The 23,348-nt window shown below is 41.2% G+C and overlaps 1 protein-coding gene across 1 annotated transcript in view; it reads left to right on the plus strand.

Moving 5' to 3' along the window:
• The window catches only part of TG (thyroglobulin), a 159,463-nt gene that overhangs the window by 19,049 nt on the left and 117,066 nt on the right, over positions 1-23,348 (plus strand). The window contains exons 11-21 of the mRNA XM_074577876.1: positions 1,582-1,824; positions 2,171-2,308; positions 3,915-3,992; positions 4,446-4,558; positions 5,238-5,349; positions 6,982-7,182; positions 11,133-11,342; positions 13,566-13,720; positions 14,057-14,213; positions 17,474-17,698; positions 22,907-23,056. Of these exons, the coding sequence (XP_074433977.1) occupies positions 1,582-1,824; positions 2,171-2,308; positions 3,915-3,992; positions 4,446-4,558; positions 5,238-5,349; positions 6,982-7,182; positions 11,133-11,342; positions 13,566-13,720; positions 14,057-14,213; positions 17,474-17,698; positions 22,907-23,056 (1,782 nt within the window). The remainder of the gene's footprint in view (positions 1-1,581; positions 1,825-2,170; positions 2,309-3,914; positions 3,993-4,445; positions 4,559-5,237; positions 5,350-6,981; positions 7,183-11,132; positions 11,343-13,565; positions 13,721-14,056; positions 14,214-17,473; positions 17,699-22,906; positions 23,057-23,348) is intronic.

Raw genomic sequence — 23,348 nt, forward strand, 5'->3', positions numbered from 1 at the left:
CAGGGTCCTGCACTTGGGTCACAACAACCTCATGCAGTGTTACAAGCTTGGGGAAGAGTGGGTGGAGAGCTTCCCAGGGGAAAAGGACCTGGGTGTGTTGGTTGACAACTGGCTGAATACGAGCCAGCAGTGTGCCCAGGTGGTGGCTAAGAAGGCCAACAGCATCCTGGCCTGTATCAGAAGTAGTGTGGCCAGCAGGACTAGGGAAGTGATTGTCACCCTGTACTTTGCACCAGTGAGGCCCCATCTCAAGTAATTTGTCCAGTTTTGGGCCCCTCACTACCCGAAAGACACTGAGGTGCTGGAGCATGTTCAGAGAAGGGCAACAAAGCTGATGAGGGGTCTGGAGAACAAGTCTGATGAGGAGCAGCTGAGGGAGCTGAGATTGTTCAGCCTGGAGAAAAGGAGGCTGAGGGTAGACCTTCTCTCTCTCTGCAACTACCTGAAAGGAGGGTGTAGCCAGGTGGGGGTTGGTCTCTTCTCCCAAGTGACAGGAGATAGGACAAGAGGAAATGGCCTCAAGTTGTGCCAGGGGAGGTTTAGATTGGATATTAAGAAAAATTTCTTCACCAAAAGGGTTGTCAAGCATTGGAAAGGGCTGCCTGGTGAAGTGGTGGAGTCGCCATCCCTGGAGGTATTTAAAAGACAGGTAGATGTAGTGCTTAGCAACATGGTTTAGTGGTGAATTTGGCAGTGCTAGGTTAATGGTCAGACTTGATCTTAAAGATCCTTTCCAACCATAACGATTCTATGACTTTCAAGAATGCCTTCGAGTGAGACAAGAGGAATTTTCTTTGCTGTTTCTCACTACCCAGTCAAGAGTAACAGATATCCCCTAGCAGTCACCAGGAGAAGAGTGAGGCCACCACTGTAGTTTGGTAAGCCCTCTGTTTAGACAACTCCAGCAAAGCTGTTGGGTCCTCTTTGGAGTTAGTCCAGAAGATGACCTGTATTATGAATGTAGACACTAAAAACATTATTTCCAGTAATTTTCTGGCCAAGATGAAGAGACAGGACAATGAATGGCAAATTTCCAAATGGGCTAGTCATGCTGGAGATGCCAGTCCTGTGGACAAATGGGGAATAAAGGGAGCAAAGCAGATTAGCAGACAGTTATTTCAGTGGAGAAGCTTTCACTGAGCTGGTTTGGTGTGTTGAACTGCCATATCTCGGTCAGTAGATGTACAGAGAGGACAGGCCAAGTGTCAGCTGCCACTCTGGACCCAAGGGATATACCTTCAATTTCCTTTCTCGCACTTTTTTCTGATTATCCACTTTTTTTTATGACAGTGACTGAGGGACAGTTCTGTAGAGACATATAACTCCATTTGTTGACCAAAGATGAGGAGGCAGCTTAAAATTATTAAAGCTTTGGCCCAAGATTTAGAGAATGTTTGGGTGATTCCTGGTACTCTGGGACTTTTGTGGCTATATAGCTAAGCATTGATAAGTCTTGTTTGCTTGCTTTGTTAAGCAACTCAAAATCGAGTAAGTGCAGGAAGAAACAGAAGATGCTAATTAAGAGACCAGTTACTTTTCACATTTAAATGAAAGGCACTAAAATACCCTCTGGTTCTACAGGTCCTGGTATGTGTGAAGGTATAAAGCAGGAAGCCATGAAATTTATGGAGGAGGCAGAGCAGCTCATCTTAGCATCGAATAGTTCCCACTTCCCTTTTGGAGAAAGCTTCTTGATGGCAAAGGGGATACAGCTTACAGACAATGACCTCCTACGTTCTGCTCGGCCCTATGAGTCAGAGGTGGTGGTCTCCGAAAAGCTGTTATCGGGCAGTGACTATGCTCTCCAGCTGGCTGCACAGTCAGGTAGGTGAAGGAGAGACACAAAGCTTAATTAAGTGTATTAATGCCCAGGGTCTGTGCAAGAGTATACTACGTCACATTCGGCTTTGCTGAAGAACAGGTGCAACTTGGTAAGTATCATTAATCAGTGTAATTAACCTGCCAACCCAAGAGTTAATTTCAGTTGTCTTCTATGCATGGTCTCATGCATATATAAGATTTGGACACCTACTAGCCTTAATGTACTTTCAGCCTTTGTTAATGTCCCTTCTAAAGTGCAGGGAGCAATCAGGTGTTTACAAACATGTGCATTTAAAAGATCTCTTTTTAGTTTAGCCACTAGTATCTTTCTTTTACTTATCTTTTATAGTCTTGCATTTCTACTGGCGGAGTCGCTTTACTTCAAAACGTTCTGCTGGGGAAACAACACGGTTGGGATTTCTCCCTTACATCCCACAGTGTGATGGCCTGGGAAACTGGGAGCCAACTCAGTGCTATGAGAGCACAGGTGAGCAATTGCTAACAAGATACTCTGGGCTGTCTGAACAAAGAAAAGCTAAGCAGAATTCCAATAAAAAAGATGGAAAAACCTGTACTCTTGTAGCCAAACTGGAGAGAGGTGAAGTCGTCTACAAGATCGGTGGAAAATTGACTGGAGTGAGGGACTTAAGTGGCATAGAATCATAGAATCATTTAGGTTGGAAAAGACCCTTGGGATCATCGAGTCCAACCATCAACCCCACTCTACAAAGTTCTCCCTTAGACCTTATCCCTTAATACCACACCTAAACAAGTCTTAAACACATCCAGGGATGGTGACTCCACCACCTCCCTGGGCAGCCTATTCCAATGTCTGACCACTCTTTCTGGGAAGAATTTTTTCCTAATGTCCAGCCTAAACCTATCCTGCTGCAGCTTGAACCCATTCCCTCTTGTTCTATCGCTAATGACCTGTGAGAAGAGACCAGCACCAACCTCTCTACAGTGTCCTTTCAAGTAGTTGTAGAGAGTGATGAGGTCTCCCCTCAGCCTCCTCTTCCTCAAACTAAACAGTCCCAGCTCCTTCAATCGCTCCCCATAAGATTTATTCTCCAGGCCCTTCACCATCTTCGTTGCCCTCCTCTTCACTCGCTCCAGCACCTCGATATCTCTCTGGTATTGAGGTGCCCAGAACTGGACACAAGACTCAAGGTGTGGCCTCACCAGTGCTGAGTACAGGGGGACAATCACCTCCCTCCTTCTGCTGGTCACACTAGTTCTAATACAAGCCAGGATGCCATTGGCCCTCTTGGCCACCTGGGCACACTGCTGGCTCATGTTCAGCCGCTTGTCAATTAGAACCCCCAGGTCCTTTTCTGCCAGGCAGCTCTCCAGCCACACTTCCCCAAGCCTGTAGCGATGCATGGGGTTGTTATGGCCCAAGTGCAGGACCCGGCACTTGGCCTTGTTGAAGCTCATACCATTAGCACTGGCCCATCCGTCCAGTCTATCCAAGTCTCTGTGTAGAGCCTCCCTATCCTCATGCAGATCAACACTCCCGCTCAGCTTCGTGTCATCTGCAAACTTGCTGATGATACACTTTGTGTCCTTATCAAGGTCATCAATAAAGATGTTGAACACAAATGGTCCCAACACTGAGCCCTGAGGGACACCACTTGTGACCAGCCGCCAGCTGGATTTAACTCCATTGACCACCACTCTTTGGGACCGCCCATCCAGCCAGTGCAGCAGCTCAATGGGGGGTTGCTTGCTGATAGCAGTGTTCCTCAGGGGTCAGTTCAGGGGCTGTTATTGATCAATGCCTTCATTAATGACCAGGACGACAAGATGGAGTGTAGTCTCAGCAAGCATGTGGATGATACCAAACTGGTGGGAGTAGTTGATACACTGCAGGATAGGGCTGCGATTGGAGAGTCTCACCAGAGCTGTTACATTTCCATTCTCACCACTGCTCGCAGCTGTGGTCTGCTTATCTCTGGATAGCAGAGTTAACGGTGAGTTAGATTTACTGACCACTTTCTATAGTGGTGCTGGGGGTGAAAGTCTTCCCAGTACGTAACAAAGCATACTGCAGTACGACATCCAAAATAAAGCTGTTTTTCTTCCCTGGCCAGGTCACTGCTGGTGTGTGGATGAGAGAGGACGTTATGTCATGGACTCCTTGGTCTCACGCTCGGCGGAACTTCCCAAATGTCAGTTGGTTTTCTTCCTAAATGTTTGTCTTTGTCTGTTCTCAAAAATTTTAATATTTATTGAAAATTCTAGTATGATATGCATGAAGCAAGGTTTATTTCTAACCATTGCAAGAAACAGAAAAGGAATTTTATGCTTGTTTTTCTAATTCATTTAATTTCACTATGTGTGATTTTTGGCTTGCATGATTTGAGAATGGACCCTCTAATGTTGATGGCCCTGCTTAAGCAGGGGGGTTGGACCAGGTGTCCAGCCAGGTGTCTCTAGAGGTCCCTTCCAACATCAACCATGCTGTGGTTATCAAACACCGATGAGGAATTCCCCACCTGAGGCTGTAGCAGAGCCTAAAGGAGATGGGCTGTGCGAAGGAGCTGGGGATGTACCTCTGTCTCTAGCTTAGGTTTGAGATCTTGATTTCATTTTAACATGCATGTGTGTTTTCCCTCTTACAGGCCAGACATCATGTCAGCGATCTCGAACCAATGCCTTAATTTCCAGCTGGAGACAGAGCGGTTCAAAGCTGGGCGCCTCCACAGCAGATCTATTCGTTCCCTACTGCCTTGAGGTGATTTAACGTGATTGAGGGAGGAAGAAACAAAACCCCCCCAGTTTAGCTTACACCACGCCAAAGGCCCGTACAGTTTCAGTCTATGATCCTCAAGTATTCCTTGTACATTCCTATTCACCTGAAAGAAAACTAACAGCAGGCGTTGCCCTGCATGAGGCAGAATTTAAATAGCTTTGAGATGAAGACTGGGAATAGGAAGCTCCATCTCTGCCTACACTACCCTCCTTCAGGGTGGCTCTGCCTAGTCCTTTCGCAGGGCTGTGCTTAAAGGCACAACTTAATTGATATCTGGGGGGCTTTCTTCATGACCTGTGGGAGAATGTGAGGACAAGAGGGAGCTGGATGCAGGCATCCCAGAACAGGGTCCGTGATGTTCTCGAAACATGGTAGTGAGCAGGACAGAGTACTGAGATGGGCAAGGAACAGAAATTTTAGACCAAGATTATACCTTATTTCAATGGGCTTTTAGTCTGTGTACTGCTTCTCTCAGGGCCTGGTCTGTGTATTAAATTAGGTAGACTGTGTTTTAATATTTAGTTTCTTTTCAATGATGTGATGTATTAATGGACAAATGTAAATATAATCAAATATCTTAGCCAGCCTTTGGGGTATGGATTGTGGTGTGTCTGTATTAAAACACATTGCTCTGCAATGACATGGAACTGATTCTTTGTAGACAGGAGAATACGCTGTGCTACAGAGATCCGACGCAGATATTTGGTGTGTAGATCCTGTGTCAGGAGAAGTACTCCAGCGTGGCAGCAAAGATTTGGATGGCAATCCTGAGTGTGAGTAATGCTTTACCCACCGCCCGTGCTGCTAGTGGCAATGCCTCTTGCTTTGCAGGATACATACTTTCCTTTTCAGAACAATGCCCGTGAAAACATGGGGGGCTTACAGTTTAATTCCACACTGATATGGTACATACAAGCACATCACCATTGAAAGAGTACCTGAAAATAGTTATCCTTTCCTTTCATAACACCAGAAATAAATAAGTCTAGACAAACACATGAAGAGGCTTCCATACATTTTTGTGCCTTCTGTTTCTTATCACCATAGAAAATTCTTTGGGCTCGTGGATGAGTTTTCTAAGGCTGTGAATCCTGAACTACGGGAACTGGGCCACAGGCAGTCAGTGAGTCCATTTTACCTGGTCCACAACTGCTCCACAGAACGCAATTAGGTCTATAATACCTTTGTATTATCTTCAAATAAAGACAGAGAACTGTAGAGGTCTCACAGGAGATGGTTGATCTAAAAAGTTGAAGCATCCCTGCTCGTAGGAATTGGGATGCCCTATTGGACCCATGCCCTGGTTCTGCTCCTCTGCACGTTACAGGCAGCCCAAGAGCCTACAGTTCTGCTGTGCTTGTTTCTTCAGTTCTTTAGCTAGTGATTTTCTGTTTGCCATTTCCCATAGGAAATCTGTTTTCTCCTGCGTTCCTGTGCAACCTGCTCTAAGATGACCCTGCTCTGGCAGGGGGGTTGGACTAGATGATCTCCAGAGGTGCCTTCCAACCCCTATCATTCTACGATTCTATGACATCTGCAACAGAGTAGATAATTACTCAAGAGAGGATAGTCAGTTAGATGGTACTTTCATCTGACCCAAGCAAGTCTTCTTACTTTTTCTTACATATGGGCTAATGATAGAAGTCTATGGAGATGTACAACAGGCCTGATGGGGGATAAGTAACTGCACGTTCACCGAGGAATTAGCTGTGTAATGGTTTGATACACAGGTTTACAAGCTTACTCCACTTGCAGATGAACAAAATTAGTAAAAATCAATTTTGTCTCAAGTTCAAATTGAACTTTTTGGATCTTCTTGTGTGGTTCCACACACTCATGTCCCTGTTTTTTTTTCTTTATGGGAGACCATAAATGTTGCTGTTTCAGGATTGGGTTTTCTTTCCAGTAATGAAGGTATAAAACTGGGACATTTTGACTATTTTAAAATGTGACAATCATATTATTATGTTTAAAATGACCTTGCTCTAGAATTCTTACTAAAAGCATTTTTTAAAATTTAAAATACCAAAATCTAAATGATACACTATCAAATCTATTGCCAAAAAATATGTAAATGCAAAATAAATATCAGTATTTTTTCAACTATTTTATTGATGTGAACCCATATAACTTCCACTTTAATCTTTAGAAAAAAATGTGGGTTTTCTGGAGGAAATAAAATTCCCTGTTTCTATAATGATTCAAATTATTTATGATTTCATGATCACTTATCTTTCTTCCTTCTAGTAAAACATGTTCTATGTTTTATTTTCTATGCTTTCATTTTCTAATGAAAGCATTGCTGTTAAAGTCTCTAGGACAACAATGTACATTAATATATTTAATTTCTGCAGATAATCAGTTTATTGTCTTATGTATCTTGCAATGAATTTCTCTCTTTAAAGGTCCTAGTTTCTGTAATATGTTGAAGTCTAAAACTAGTTTACGAGAAGCTGGCAAAGGCTACATCCCACAGTGTGAAGGGGACAATGGGACTTTCTCACCCATGCAGTGCAGCCAGGATGAAGGGAGCTGCTGGTGCGTCTTTGACAATGGAGAAGAGGTGCCAGGGACGCGAGTAAGCGGAGGAAGACCTGCATGTGCAAGTGAGTTCCTGCTTGAGGCACTTTGCTGCTGAGCAAATCCAGCTCTGGAACTTGACCTACATCCTAACTTTTTCCAGTACTTAGGCATATTTAATCTTTGTTCAGACATTTGTAGGGACTTTTGCTCGAGCAGTTTGCTTTGCGTTATAGCAGATTTCAGACATACCTGGGCACAATGTCCAGTTTTTTCCAAGTGCTTTGTCAAGGAGAAAGGGAAAGGATCTTTGATTTTTGCCTTATTCATAAAATTGGTTAAATCAAAGCTAGAAAGTCAATCTGAACAGCTTGCTGCAAACTTGAACCTTTTCCAGCCTGAGCTGGCTCTGGGATTAAAATCCATTCAACTGACTAAAATAAAATTTGAAAAATGTATGCTTCTGCTATTCCTATTCTTGGCTTGTGACCAGAGTTGTGAAAAGGATGTGCCAAAACGCTACATATTCACAGAGTATTTCCTGCATGACCAGAACTGTGAAGCACTGGAATTCACTCATGGTTTCCAGTAAGATGTCCAAATGGGAGGCATTTGGATAAATTTAATTTGCAGTGGTCTTTGTACATCTCCCCATCATTGTAGTGAAGCAAAACAAACTAAACTTTCTACAAGGCTATGCTCCAAAGTGTAATGATTAGTGGAAACTAGAGATGTAAAAAGAAAACCTTAAACTAGTGCCTGCAGGACACTACTGTTTCCATAGTTCTTTTGGTTTGTTTTTTTCTAAAGGAGAGCTGTTGGTAGATTTAGGAAGATGAGACCACATGGTAAGAGATTGCTTCAGTTTCCTCTTGTGATTCTGCTATATAAAGAGGAACACGTGGTCACCAACCAAATACCTGATTGTGTCAGCCCCACGGGCTGTAAGGCATTTTAATAGATTAGGTAGCTCCTCAACCAGCTTGGAAATCATCACCAACGTCATTTTCTTTGAACTGTCTTGTACCAATAGAGAGCTACGCGGGTGGGATTTTAGGAGAAGCCACAGGGACATGCCAGGGTTGTATCTGCCCTGTGCACACTGTGGAGTTGTGTGGAGATGCCCAACCAAGCTCTGAAGAGATGAGCTCCAGAGCTAAGGTGGCATAGCCATGTGAACGTAGCAGCCCAATACAGGTTTCAAGCTCTTCAGAGAAGTGGAGCTGATCAGTCTAGCAATTACAGTGCTGCTGCCATCCTGCTTTCAGTTCATGGGCTAGTATCTCTGTGGGTCATGGGGCTATGTGATATTTATTTTGTTTGGGCCTGCTGGAGGAACTTAGTGTGTGACACCTGGCACTCAGCAGTATGGATTGACGTTCCCATAGACTCCGAAGGTGAGTAGGGAAGAGTGGAAGTGTTTCTAGTAGGCCAGAGAAAAGTCAGAACTAGTTGTAAATGTTAAGTCTTTGATATCTCTTTCTCTGTGTGAAAGCTCATTTTCTGGATTTCCCCCTAAATTCCAAGGGAATGTATGGAATATGTTCTAAGGAGGTGTGCCCCGAGATATGCCTTTAAGATGTTTTTACATTTTTCGTGCACATCTGATGTTTCTTGGGATCCTGTAATGCTCTACTTTTTCTAGAGGAAATAGTGACTGAATGATTAATAACCTTTCTTTTTTAAATGACTGATCTGAGAGAGACAACTGCTCTGGAAATATAGTGGAAACCTGGCTTTACTGAAAGCTATCTGTTACTTTCTGCATACAAATACCATTGAAATAATCTTTAATGATTTTCCTGGATTTTGAAATAGCAATGGAACTTTTTCATGCTAAACAACTTGGTTAATGTGTAAGAATAAAGACACAAAAGTTATTTTTCCCCTCAGTCTATCCAGCCTTAAACCTCTAGTCCTGGGAACCGCTAATAATTGTTCAGGAAAAAGGGAAGGGAGTACTGTCTCACTGTCTTGGAGATCTTGTCTAACAGCAAAAGAAGCTGTTGTGGTGAGGAAAATATGATAAATTTCTCCAGCAACATCAGAACAGACAGCTGTAAACAGCAAGTAATAACTTCACAGTGCCCAGTGCGTGCAATGAGGTTTTCATTAGCTTAATCATTTCCATCAGAGGTAGAATCCAACTCTTTCTAGTTAACATGCACCAGAGAGATGATGCCAAGTATCCTAGCAGTCCTCACGCGCGTGGCCCATCCTCATGCCCGTTTTCCACAGCTCTAAGTGGAGATAGAGGAGAGAAAGCCTTCCAGAGAAGGTCCTGGGGAGAGCAGTTTCCTTATGGAAATCTTTAGAAACAGCTATGACAGAAGTGTCAGTATTCAACTGGATTCTGATTCACTCCTACAGGACTGAGAAACTGGGGCAGAAATCAAAGAACGAAGAAATGGTGCAGGCTTGATAACGATAGTAAATGAGGTGACATCTGTAGAGGGATAAACGAGCAAATTACTGATTGTCATCTGAAACCTGTGAACCACACCAGGAAACCGTCCATCACTTATGTTTTGGGGGGGCAGTTATTTCCCTAGTTCGCACACCAACTCTCATTGCAACAAACAGTAAAAGACTGTAGCAGCATATGGCCGAGACTGGATTTGACTTTCTGGGTCTAGGAATGTATTAGAGCAATAAAGAGACCACAAACTGATTTTTAAATACTTTGTATAAAGAGATATTAACATAATTTACACATAACGGTGGATGTAGTTTACATTGTTCAGGATAAGTATTACCATTTCTTTTACAGTGATATCTTTTGGTCCTAAATCTCAGGAGGCTTATTAAAAGTTTGTTACGCGAGGATGCCAGGTTTCCACCTTGTCTGAAAAAGAGGGTGGATAGAGAGTCAATGAGTGAAGAGGAGCAATGTCGTGGCCCCACTTGTGGAGTTATTGCAGAAAAGATGCTATAAAGGAGAATTGGAAACAGAAACAAATTCAGAGACAGATATGAAAGCCTTTTATTTTGGCCTTGAAATGCTCAGGGTTGGAAAACAAAGATGTACTGTGCACACTGGATCCCAGATTCATCCTGCAATGTTTAAGCTTTAACTGAAGTGGCTGCTAAGTTAAGGAATTAATCCTGATATCTCCATGAGAAGGGGAGAGAGAAGCTGCTCAGACTTGAACCATCAGCAGTCTTTGCCTTCCTCCAGTGACTAGGGAGATTGGGACTGATCTGAGCATTGGTATTTGGAAAATGATCTATACATACAGCAAGTGAATTCTATGATATAAGAACAGCTTTTTCTTCATATTTATTTGTGAGTGAGGAAGTTGTTTTTTTCTTCTATGAATTGCAGCTCTAGAACTCAGAAGTGTTTAATTATAACTAGATGTATTCAGTAATTAGGCTGGGATTTGGCTAATATTGAGTGAAGCGTTTGGTTTGCACTGATTAGTAGAAATTAATTATCATTGTAGTTAGTCAGCTATAAAAGTCTGTTACAGTGGGCTAGGGTTCAAATGACTGTATGGATGCCAAGTGAGTTGATAACGTAAACTTTGTGCTACAACTCCAAAGCTGTATACTACAGTTAAGGACCTGCTGGGTCACCAGAAGCATCCTGGTACTGTTGAAGACACCATAGTCATGAGCTCCTGATCTTAAAATTTTCAAATTCCACTCTAAAGGGAAATGAGAATTTTTTTTTTCAACTCTGCCTATTTCCAGTGGCTATCTTTTGTAAAGGTTTGTTCTGCTGATGATTAGAAACCTCCTTCTCATTTCCTTCTTAAATTTATTCATGACTGTTTTAAACGTATCTGTTCTTATAAATCGTGCGCGTAGTTTCCTGGACCCAATGAGTCACCCATCAAAGTCAATATGTGTCTTTTCATCAGCTTTAATAAACCGCACCATGCTGACATCAGACCAGATCCAAGTCGAGATGAGTGGGACATGCACAGTGTCCTGTATAGGTTTTCTCTGTTGGTGTGAGGGTTATGAGGAATTTTACTAGAAGTTCTTCATAGCGTGCCACTAATATATTCCCTTTCTCATGTCCCTAAAGGTCCACAGTGTGCTCTGCCATTCGGTACCTCATCTGTTCTCAACGGAGCTGTATTTTGCGAAAACATTTCTGAGCAAGCTTCAAGCGTTCAGCAGTGCTGGCTGGTGTGTCGCCAGGGCTTCCACAGCTCCTCGCCCAGCACGTCGTTTCAGTGTGATGTGCAACAACGTCGATGGGTCTCGGCTGTCCCGCTCTACCAGGCCTGCCAGAGTATGTCTGAAATGCCCTGGGGTGGGAAGGGCACAGAGCAATGTAAATAGATGTACAAAAATGCTCTTTCATCATGAAGCTACTGTGTGAATGACAATAATAAGACGCAACACTTCTATGGGAGTTGCTAAATTAAGGTGCAGTAGATTAGCCCTGTCTTCTGCCATCTTCTGTCTCTTGGCTGGCTCCTATAGCAGAAAGTCCCGCTTTTCTGTAATAATATAACTATAAATAGTTATTCAATCTATATGCAGATTCTTCTTTGCAAGTTAAAAGATGCTGGCACCGTGAAGTGATTCTGATGGAACCACTTAATCCTGGAGGAACAGATGAGTGCCAGATGTTTGAATTTGGCAGAACTTGACTGTTTATTTGCATAATCAAGTCACTGTTACTTCTGCATCTTTTTGCAGCAGTCTGTTCTTTAGGGTTATTTTATCTTTGTAGGCTGACTTGTGGTTATTTTTCAAGCCATTTTTCTTTCAAGGAAAAAAATGGCACTTTAAATCTTGAAAGAATCAGTTGTCTCTTAAGAGATCATGTAATTGGATATTAATGTTGGCCTTTTCAGAGAGAGATACGTTCTGATCAAAATGGCAATTTGTGGCAGTGCTGAACTTTGAGAAATGCAGATCTTGATGCCAGATGTGCACCTATTCTTCATCTCCAGAATGGGTTAAACCATTCTGGAGACCTCCATATTGTGGCATTTCCAGTTTGTACCCCAGGTCTTCTATTCCAAATGGAAGTTATTTTAAACTTTAAATTTCAGACTGAGACTTTTGTCTGTCTGTAATCACATTTGCTAGGTCTTTGTAGCATGTTATGAAGTAACTTTCATGTTTGCCTGATGGCAGTTGAATAACTGTTTATACGGACAGAGGGGAGCGTGTGTCAATCTGAATTCAAGCTGCCTTTTAATGTGAGCTCAGGACTTCCTACAGTACTTTCTGTTAGAAATAGAGCTTGGTTTTAAGGAGCGAGAAAAAAATCCCAACACATCTGAAGGCGATTGAATAAACTTCCTGATAATGGAGAATTCACCACAGAAGAGTGTGTGATGATTACCCACACTCTTAAAAATCTTATTTCCTCTTCCCTACATGTACACTTAGAGCTTGTGGTGAAGTCGGCTCTTAACTACTCTCTGATAAACTAAACAGATAGAAGGCTTTGTGCCTTGCAGGAAGAAGGAGGCTTTTATGTCCTTCAGTCCCTCCGACCATTCTTCTTGGATGCTCTCCAGGCTTTCCCATGCTCATTTTGGGGGTGAGGGGCAGGGAATTGTGCTCCAGGAGTGACACTTGTACCTGATTTAGCAAAGGTCTGTAGGGGAAGTGAATGAAGGAGAGCTCTGCTGCTTCTCCAAGCTGGTGGGATAAGAGCCATCTCCATTTGGAGGTGCAATGACAGCATGACCACTGTGCTGAATCTGAGGTAGCAAACTCTCTGTGAAGCCTGAGGTCGGCATAACTCCAGTGGAGCCAAGAAACTTGCACCTTTTTTTTTTGGCCAAAAACTGGATAAATTGATTTTCATTTTGTGACTGATGAGCTCATGGGCTTCTCATCAATTTGTGTGATTTGCATCACTTTGATTTGCTATCAAAGGATTGGAATGCCCTTGTCCACGTCAACACCATTATTATGCCACCAAATTTATTCTCTCTTAAAACTTAATTCCCAGTTAATTTGACAAGCTAGGTTTCTGAAAGCCCATTTGAATTAGTATTAATTGCTTTAATCATTTATTTCCTTTTTTAATAGGAGTCCTTTCATGATTGTGTCTGAGAGAAGCGGAGGTTGACAGGTCAATAATTCCTGTCTTCCTGTTTCTTTTTTAAGTATTGGCATAACGTCAGCTTTCATCTAGTTCTCTGGAAATTCCTATCTGCCAAGTCTTACAAAAAGTCATTAATGATCCAGATTGTTTCTTATCCTTCTGTGAGTTAGTGCTCCAGTGTAAAATATATCTTTATTATTGCATAACTGCATCACCTGGCTTTGTCCCTAATGCACAACATATATATTTATCAAGCATGTCTCTTGCTGCTTATTTGTAACTACTGACAACGCTGCTGCTTCCACCTAGAAATGGGGAGATGCTATTGATGCAAGATCAAAATGCCAAATCAATGTTTTCTTTTCTCAAAGTAACTTTGAAAGTTGGTTTCTGCATAAGATAATGAGGCTACTAAATGTCCTTTCTACTTATCTTTTTTAGAGCCCCAATCATTTCAGACAGTCCAAGCTCAAACACACTTTCAATTACTACTGCCTCCTGAGAAGACTTGTAGTTCTGACTACTCTGGATTACTCCAGGCATTCCAGATCTTTATTTTAGATGAATTGAAGGCTCGTGGTTTATGTCATCTCCAGGTAATTTCAAATCCTTTTTCTCTGTTGGTGTTTTTTTTTTGTTTGTTTGGTGGTGTGTTTTGTTTTGGTTTTGTTTTTTTTTTGTATTAAAAAAAAAAAAGGTGAGATACAAAGTAGAAATATTTATTAAAAATATATTTTGATGGAAGAGAACCCTTAGACTATTCTAACAGTGAGTAAATCACCTGCTAAAATTATCTTTTCCTACTTCTGTTTTTATGGGCCCTTTTGAAAATGTCACCTTGAGCATAGCACAGTGCAGTTGAGTAGGGAAAGGCAAGGACTAGAAGGTTCTCAGGTTGACTAACCGTGGTTTCATTTAATTTTAAATTCGAGGTAAACGCGTTTGGAAATACCGGCTCTCTTTCTGTCTGTGATGATTCCACTGTCTATGTTGAATGCCTGAGCGTGGACCGCCTCGGGGTGAACGTCACGTGGAGGACTCAGCTGGAAAACATCCCCGCAACTTCTCTCCCTGACTTACATGATGTTGGTGAGTTGCTTTTTTTCCCTCTGATATTTCTGTGAATTAAACCAGCTTTGTTTTTAATTGTTTTGCTTCCCTGTGTCTGCTCTTAGAAAGCACTAGCAAAGTACTATAAATACTCACTGAAAATGTCTTTATAACACTGGAGTTGTGTTTTTGAGCTTATGGTGTTGATATATTTCTCTTTTCAGGCCGTGACTGCACAGTGAAAAGGAACTATAACTGAATGTTTCTTTCAGATAGGACTGTCTCTCCCAGCTTCCTTAACTGAGATTAAAAATTACTTTATTGGGCATGAGCTTAACTGTCCCAGATGTTAATTTCCATTGGACAGGTCCTCAGTGGTGGAAAAGATTGTGTTTCCTTACTTGGTTGGACTCAGAAACACAATTCACACATTGCCAAAAATATAACTAGTTTCTTCCAAGTTGTGGTTTGTTTTTTTTTTTTTTTTCTCCTTTCTTTCATTTCCCCCTTTTTCTATTTATTACATTACCTTTGACACTGAAGAATAACCCTTACCTCAGACATCCTAGAGTAATTTTGCAGAGACCACTGACTGGCAGATCTTTCCTGTGGTTTCCAAGCAGGTTAGGGATGGTGTAAGGAACTTCTTTCAAAGCAGCCAGTATTTCCCTTTAAAATAAAAGATGTAAAAGACATATCCCAAGTTCAAATGCCCTGTGAGCCACCTTTTCTTCAGTTTTACTGCTTTGCAATGGTGTTCCCAGCACTAAATATAAATAACTGCCTGCACGTGTCCTTCCCTCTAACTTTTGGACTTGGAGACGTGTGCCCTACAGCAGTTTTTGCCTGATCAGAGCTGAATCCAAAAGCCTTCAAGTTGCAGACATTGGCTGCAGTGGTCGTGCGGTTCATGTCTTTACAGCCTCTTTATGTTTACATCCGTTCAGTTGCTCCAGATCCATGAATATTCAAGCAGTTTGCAGGAGGTGGACCAAAGTATAAGTGTGTTTGGTTTTACATTAAACTTTACTTTTGAAAGTGTTCCGCTTTGAGAGCATTATGTTTTTGACCCTCTCCACGCTATAATTTCCCTGTAGTACTAAAATTGCTTTTCTGGGAATGGCCATATGGTTTCATAAGTGGCAGAGCAGAACCTGCCTTCTGTATGCTCTTGGCACCATCAACTTCCATTACCTTCTAGAGCAGCTTTGAGTCTTTCTGTTTGAGGTGTTTGCTGGTGTATTTACACAGAGTGAGAAAAATGGGTCTCTGATTTGAAAATTGACATTACTAAAATAGCTTTGTTCCTCTCAGTTTCTTTACAGGTAAATGAGAAGTCTTGCTGCTTTTTCTTTTTTTTTTTTTTTCCCCTCCTGTGAAATATCTCAGAAAAGAATTGCTAAACAGGAGTGCAGAGTGCATATGTTCCCAATGGAGAGCCTCAAATCTAACTAACTCATGAATGCTTCATTACTTTTTTTTTTTTCTTCCAGATATTTTCATGTACTAAATTCCAAGGCTATAGGAGGGTCACATTTAGTGATAGTGTTAAGAACTTTTCAACACAGGAAAACATCTTAGACCAAAGGAAATTCAACAGACCTAGTTAGGTTCTTACTGGTTTGGTTGTTTGCTTCTTTTCTACATGGGAATTCCCTCCAGCTGTCATGTCAAGGTTATTTTTAATTCTGCTACAGCTAGTCACTAGATGATTTGGAAGGATATTTGCTTGAATAAAAGGCTAATCTGCTTATTCCTGCTTTCAATTATGAGACAAGTTCTGGCAAAACATTTGCAAAGTGTTGGTTATGTGGCGATCTCCAATTACTTACTCGTGACCTAAGTATCATTTTGGCCTGGGGCTGAACAAAACTAAGTGCTATTTTGTTGATTATAGCATGTGTCAGAGCAGCAGGATAGGTTGCTGAAAGCTGGAGGGAACAGAGCACTGAGAATACAAGGACAAAGCTGTCAGCTTTAATGTGAGGTCCATTCACTTTAGCCCTTAAGTGTAAAAACCTTGTGTCCCTCCTCTGCAAAGGGGGAAACAACATCTACACCACAGCAGTTGGTTACAGACCAACGTTCAGCAAGAGGGGGCACCTATGCTTTAGGTGTTAAAGGTCTAGGATGATCTTTCAGAAAAAGCATCGTACGTCTGTGTTTGCTTCATCACGAGCAGGAGGGCAGCTCTGCGTCACCAGAGCCTCGTACCTGGCTGTGAAATTTTCTCCTCCCACAATTTAAAAGCTGCCCGTGGGCTACAGCGCAAAGTCAGGGAACTTGCCACGTGAGAAGGCAGTGATACCCTCTGCTATTTGCCTTGGACACGTCAGTCACAAATACTAATCTTTGTACAGCGTGTGAGTTGTAACATTCCTCACACTGTCTTCATGTATATAACACCCTCCCTGTGAAAGTTCAACGTCCAAGGTCATTAGTGTAGTTGCAAAACTCAAAGTATACAGGGTGCAGGACTTCCCTTTTGCTGGGTTACTGGGCTGCTCATCACCTGTAGCTACCGGAGGCCCTTGTCTTGCAAATTTGGACCAGAAAACCACATCAACATTTAATTCAATGCCATAAAGCCAGCAAGGGTGAACAGAACAGGAGGACAAACAAAATTCACTGGGAATGCTGTTCTTGTAGTATTTCTGGTCCAGCCAAACTGGGGAATTCGTTCTTGAATGAGCACTGAAAATTGTCCTTGTACAGGTCATTGGAAGGGAAGCTGTCTGGGCAAGTAAGAATATAGAGAGTAGGAAATGTACTCACTGTTTTCTGGCTTTAAACACCAGCTTCAGCGATTGTGAAGAGTGTGTCTCTTGCATAGGCGCATATGTTGGCTATCAGTAGTGTGATGGAAGGTGATTATTATATTGCTACAGGTGCTGGCCTTCAAAAACAAACCAATAAAATGCTGAAAAAGAAGCAAACGATATCCATTGGAAAAAAAAAAAAAAAGCAATGAATTTAATCTGAAAATCAGATAATCCTGGTTTTCATCTGCTGAATTTTTGTATCTCAGAAATCGAATTTTGTTCTCTGATGCTTTAGTTCTTGAATATGACATTTTTTTTGTTGTGGTATTCTTGCTGTTTCTTTAGCAGCTCTACATATATTGAGATCAGTACTTTAATCTGATAGGACACTGTACAGATTTATTCTTGTCTGCTGTTTGTTAACATGTTGTATTTCTGTATGTTTTTAACTTAAAGTTCATCAGTTTCTGTGTGGTTATCCATTACTATATTGTAAATCTCTTCCATACTATTTTGTTGTGTTTTTTCCCCCTTTAGAAAATGCAATTGTTGGAGAAAAGCTCATTGGAGCATTTATAAAAGAGATTGAGGACGGTGGTTTTCTGCTGCATTTGGACTCCAAGCAATTCCTAGCAGATTCTTTCGTTGATTTTCCCTGGGATGAAGAATTTGATCTGTCTCCGAGTGTGCAGCTAGGATGTAGAAGTGGGTTTCGAAGAATTTCGTCTCCTGGGAAAACAGTCCCAAATTCACAAGGATGTGGTATGTCTCAGTTTAGCTTCCCCTTCTTTGATGCTGTTAGGAATCAGTATAAAGCTAAAGTTAGAAAATCATCAGTGAACTTGTGTTTATGATTAATACGTGAAAGGCGTGAAGCACCAACGTGAATGATAAATCTGAGGAGAGATGGGAATTAGTGCTTCGGTTATTGTTCAGTCCTTGCATTGAATCAATGATTTGGAAATGGGCGTCATGACACTGACATAGTATAGAAAGTTTTGCAAATATTTTTGGGGATTTTTTAGATCTGTCTGGTATTAGCAGGTCTTTCTGTAACGTACGTGATCCTTAGTAAGAAGATTTCATAAAGATAATGTAGCCAGTGCTTCAGATGATGATACATTACTCAGAATAGAAACCTAGATGAAGAAATGGTGAAAGTCCTGAGACTACAAGGACAGGCTGAGAAAGTTGGGGTTGTTCAGCCTGGAGAAGCAAATGCTCCAGGGAGACCTCATAGTACCTTTCCAGTACCTAAAGGGGGTTACAGGAGAGATGGGGAGGGACTCTTTATCAGGGAGCGCAGTGATAGAACAAGGGGTAACAGTTTTAAACTGAAAGAGGGGAGATTTAGATTGGATATTAGGAAGAAATTCCTTACTGTGAGGGTGGTGAGACACTGGAACAGGTTGCCTGGAGACGTTGTGGATGTCCCTTCCCTGGAAGTGTTCAAGACCAGGCTGGATGGGGCTTCCAGTCCAAACCATTCTATGATTGTGAATTCCTGGGCCAACTCCAGCCAGCTCAAATGGAAGCTTTCTTGGTGTTGGCCAACACCCAGGCCTGATTGCACTTCTGCCCTCTTTTCTTCTTCTTTCGTTTTGTTTAGTCTGCTTCCCTGGAACAGGCTGCCTTTCTGCAAACATCCTGCTTAGGGCTGCCAAACCTATCTTTTTGATGGATCCTCGTGTCTGTACCTAGCACTCTTGCGTACCGGGTCATGCTGCCAAAGAGCCTCTGCCTTAACAGCCCTGCTCTTGTTTCTATCAACATCAACCCACCTTCAGCGCAACTCTGATCGTTCTCATTGGACCAGTGACTCTTTTTAGCAGGGACTGTTGCAATAGGATGAGGGGTAATTGGTTTAAACTAAAAGAGGGTACATTTACACTAGATGTAATGAAGAAATTTTTTCAACAATGGTGGTGAAACACCGTCCCAGGTTGCCCAGAGAGGTGGTAGATGCCCCATCCCTGAAAACATTCAGGGTCAGGTTGGAAGGGGCTCTGAGCAACCTGATCTAGATGAAGATGTCCCTGATCGTTGCAGGGGGTTTGGACTAGATGACCTTTAAAAGTCCCTTCGAACCCAAACTGTTCTATGATTGTATGATACTGTGTCTTATGTCATTTTGGGACGTATTCATTATGTCTAGCTTTTCTTTGGGAACAGAGGAGGGATGTATCATTTCTAGGTATAAAAATCAACGGTATAAGGTATTGCAGAAGTTGCCCAAAATGAGGAATATTTTCAGATTGGAAAACTTCAACACTACGCAGCTTAAGTTAGAGACTCTAAGAACAAATCAAAACACATGAAAACAACTTATCTCCCTGCTTGGTATCACTGTTCTCCCTAAGTTAGGAAAGCTTCCTAATGCCTGGGCAAGGACTTCAAAGTAATCAAGTGACGAATCAGTTCTGAACTGCTACAATTTCCAGCTTGGACCTTTAAGGGTAAATTGACTGCAGTTTCAGTTCATCTCCACAGTCTGAAACACTTCAGATTTTGGTTGTTTAAATACACCATGCAGAAAAAAGATTAATTCCTACAGAGTATCCGGAGTCTGTAACAACTTGCAGCTACTTAACAAGATGTGCTCTTGTACTGATTAAAGGTATCATCATTTATTAAGTAGAGTCCATCACACGACTAGGAAAGAATTGGATCTTTTTGCCAAATATTTCCTGCCAGGGATAAAGGCCTCTAGGAAGCAGTGAATTAATTTGCCTTGTAAGTTAGTTCATACATATTTGAACCAGCTAGCTGTAGAAAAAGTCACTCAGTAAAAGACGTGTCAAAGAAATGTGGAAAGGAGACAGTTTCTGCTCCAGCTTTTGGCAGAGATTTTGTATTCTCAGATGTCATGGTAGATACGCTGCTGGACACTTGTTTATGGAGTGAGAGTGTGTATTTTGTTCTAAATAGAGGATTTAGGAATTCAGTTTCTGGTTCCTCTCAAATATATATATATATATAGTTTTATTTTGCATTATGGGTATATTCTGGTCATTTATCCTTCTGAGGCTGTTTCTCTCCTAATAATAGGGGTTAGTAGTAAGACATGGGCTGCGATTACAGAAATCGAAGTTGTGTGAGGGTGACAGGGATTCTTTATTCTCTTCCTTTTCCTGTTGCACCTTGTTGAAACACAAATTGTCTTTTCAGATTTTGATCTTATTGATTTGTTTGGTTTTATTTCACCGAAAATGACATTTCCCCTCGCTTCAGAAAGTATCAACAGCTCTTAGTAGCGGCAGCTTTCTGTTGTTCCAAATAAACTTAACATTTTCATTTAGGAACACACAGCTTGCATGAACCTGCCTCTTCATCTCTTGTGTATTTTCCTTACAGTCATCTGTTTCTTTGCATCTATTGTGGCTTTGTTTTATGTTTTTCTGCCTGTAAAATGGGTAACATTTATCATGTGTTAGTTTTTCTTATGTGGCGTTTTTTCATTGTTTCAGTCATACACTAAGTTTACAGGTATTTATGATTATAATTCCTTAAGAGTCTGAGGTAACAGTTTTATTTTAGCTAAATTTTAAAGGGAAAAAAGACACTTTCTTTGCTAAGGTGTGAGTCAAAAAGAAGAGAGTTGGAAACTGTCCAGGAGGCAGCTCTATGAACTCAACCCTTCTCCCTCCCTTTATGTCAGGAGAAAGCCTGAGGACTTTTTGTGAGCTATCTTTGTTTTATTACGTATTTTTATGCGTGTTCCTTTTATTATTTAGAAAGCTTGGCGATTCTATCAGAATTGCTTTGAGCAGGGCATAACCCAAATCAAATAATGTGCTAGCTTTAGAGCTGAGCTGGCAGCTCAAAGACTTCATTTGGAATAATCTGGATCAAGAATCTGATATCCCAAAGTTTTCCAGTATCCCTGGAGGGAGGAAAGAGCAGTGCAAGCATTGGGTGCAATGATCACTTGTGACAGTTTTTAAGCATTCTTAACATAGTGAGAGCTGGTCTCAAGTGAAATGAGGCTACTGTGAGGAGTGGTACCCCTGCACAGAGCTGATTTGTGTTTCCCCAGTGAGTCGTTCTTTAGCCTGGAAATTTCTCTCAGCATGTCGTTCCCCTGGTACACAGAAGCCCAAGTCTGGGTCGAAGCGTTGCAAGTTACAAATCTGACGTACAGGAAAGATTAATTTAAATTTAAAATTTTATTTATTTTTTCCTATTCTAGAGATACAAATTCTGGGCCCAGTGCTAATGCTTAGCTCTGAGATTTTGGCTCAAGGCTTTTTTTCTAAGTCTCCTACATTGTTAAAATATAAGAATGTTAAAGTTTGAAAAAAGTACAGTGTGATGTTTTGTCTGACTTCCCAAATCGAATTTAACCTCTATGTAATTGTGTTGAGTGTAACCTGTAGCTGAAATGATGTGTGCCTTCGAGAGTTAAGGAATCTAGAAAACATAATTCTCTGCACCAGTGTTTTTTGCTGTTCTTTGTGCCCTTTTGAAAAGGCAATTTTACTTGCTTAAAATGTGGCTGGAGGCACAGGTGTTACTTTCACATCATGACTATAAATGCAAAGAAAGGAGGGTGCTTTGAAAAGCTTAATTTGTACCTTTTTAAACTTTAATTGCTTAATTAGTCTCCCTCATCCTTTGCACTTTCTTCAATTCAGGCATGGATTACTCATTTCATTTTAATTTCTACTGTTGCTCATTTGCAACAAATATGATCCTTTTTGCATGTGTTGGAAAATGTCTTTAAAATGTATCAGACGCTCCTGTGTATTAAATAATATGCATGAGAGAGGAGAAATCTGTCTGTTCCAGGACTTTTGGGTTATGTAATTGATTTTAGATATGCATTATACCTAGAGCAATTGCCTAGATACTTACTTGGGAGGAAAATTTCAGTCTCACAGTTGTCTCATCCTAGGCTTTCCCATTGGGCCAATTAAAGCAGATGAAGGAAGACATGATCATTTTCACACTAGCTGTCTTTTTAGTCTATTCTGATTTAAGTTCTCCTGTAAGTTAAATTAATTTATATTCTGGTGTGTTGGCCAGAACAGCAATTCATCATATGGGTTGCAGTGGAGATGGCCAATTTTCCATTACTGTTTCTCTCCCATATAAGCTTAAAGTGCTGTCAAGATGTAGGGCAAGAAATGAAGTTTTGCACCTTGTCAAAGTCCCAAAATATACATTTGATAGTGTTTTGAAGGAAATCTACATCTGGAAAGCAGCTGTGAAATAACAAGTAAAGGTATTGTCCTGCAAATGTGTCTGCGCCTCTTCTGCTTTAATGTTCATTCGCATGATCTGGAGGGAAAGACAGTATTTCATGATGTCCCAGAAGACAAGGAGTTTTCTTTATAACATGCAACAGGTCAGCTGGAAATATTACTCCTGATTTGTTCTGAAAATGATAATTATACAGACTAAGAATATCCTTTTGTTTTGTGCTTGGGTTGTCAAGTGCACAATTAGTGACTTTTAATCCAGCCATTACTGTTTAGTTTGGAAGTGCTCACCAAAAATTTCATTACCAGGAATTCTGAATCAAAGTGTTACCATATGGTGTGTTTCTGGATGATGTTTTTGGAGTTTCTGCTCCAAGACTCTTCCTGTTTCGGTCTGTAGTGGTTGTAGAACTCATTCTGTTTGTAGCTTGTGTTCCTTCGTTTTCTTTCACAACATACCCACACAGTGCATTATCTGATTACAAATGGATTTGACAAATGGAAATCAGGCCTGGACTTGTCATTTCAAAGAGCCAAGTGCACTAATTCAAGAACATTTTCAGGGGGTTCTGACAAAAAACCCCCATGGTTTATATTGCAGTCATTCATGAGTTTAATGAACGTTTAAGGACTGTTTACATATATTAAGAGCTTGAAGCCTGTGGCAAGTCTACCAGCATGGTATATATAAACCCTGCCCACATATGTGCGCAAATGCCTGAACTGGTTGGATTACAAAAAAGTAATAAGGTGGTTGTTCTCTTTGCAGTTGTTTGTCCTCCAGGCAGTCATTTCCAGAACGATGAATGCATTCCCTGCCCTCTTGGCTACTATCAGTATCAGACAGGACGTTCCTCCTGTATCAAGTGTCCTGTGGGCAAAACTACCAACTCCTATGGGGCATTCAGCGCTGATCACTGTAAGTTGAACTCATTTCTTCCCTTATCCTTTGTATTCTGGCTTCAAATAACTGATGGAGTTTGTTGTTTTTTTTTTCATCTGTAAGTTTAAAAAAAAAGTTCCTCCCTCTGGGTTTTTTTGGATGGATATGATCTCTTCTGCATACATTCAAAGATGTTTTTCAAAGACAGAAAAATCTGTCTGGTGTTTTGACCAAAAATGCATGAGAAATGCGTGGTCAGTCTCATCTAGGACATTGTGGTTCCTTAAGATGTGTTCATTGTCCTCAGAAATGATACCTGGGTGTCCAG

Source organism: Larus michahellis, chromosome 2 (assembly GCF_964199755.1).
Source record: "Larus michahellis chromosome 2, bLarMic1.1, whole genome shotgun sequence".
NCBI lineage: Eukaryota > Metazoa > Chordata > Aves > Charadriiformes > Laridae > Larus > Larus michahellis.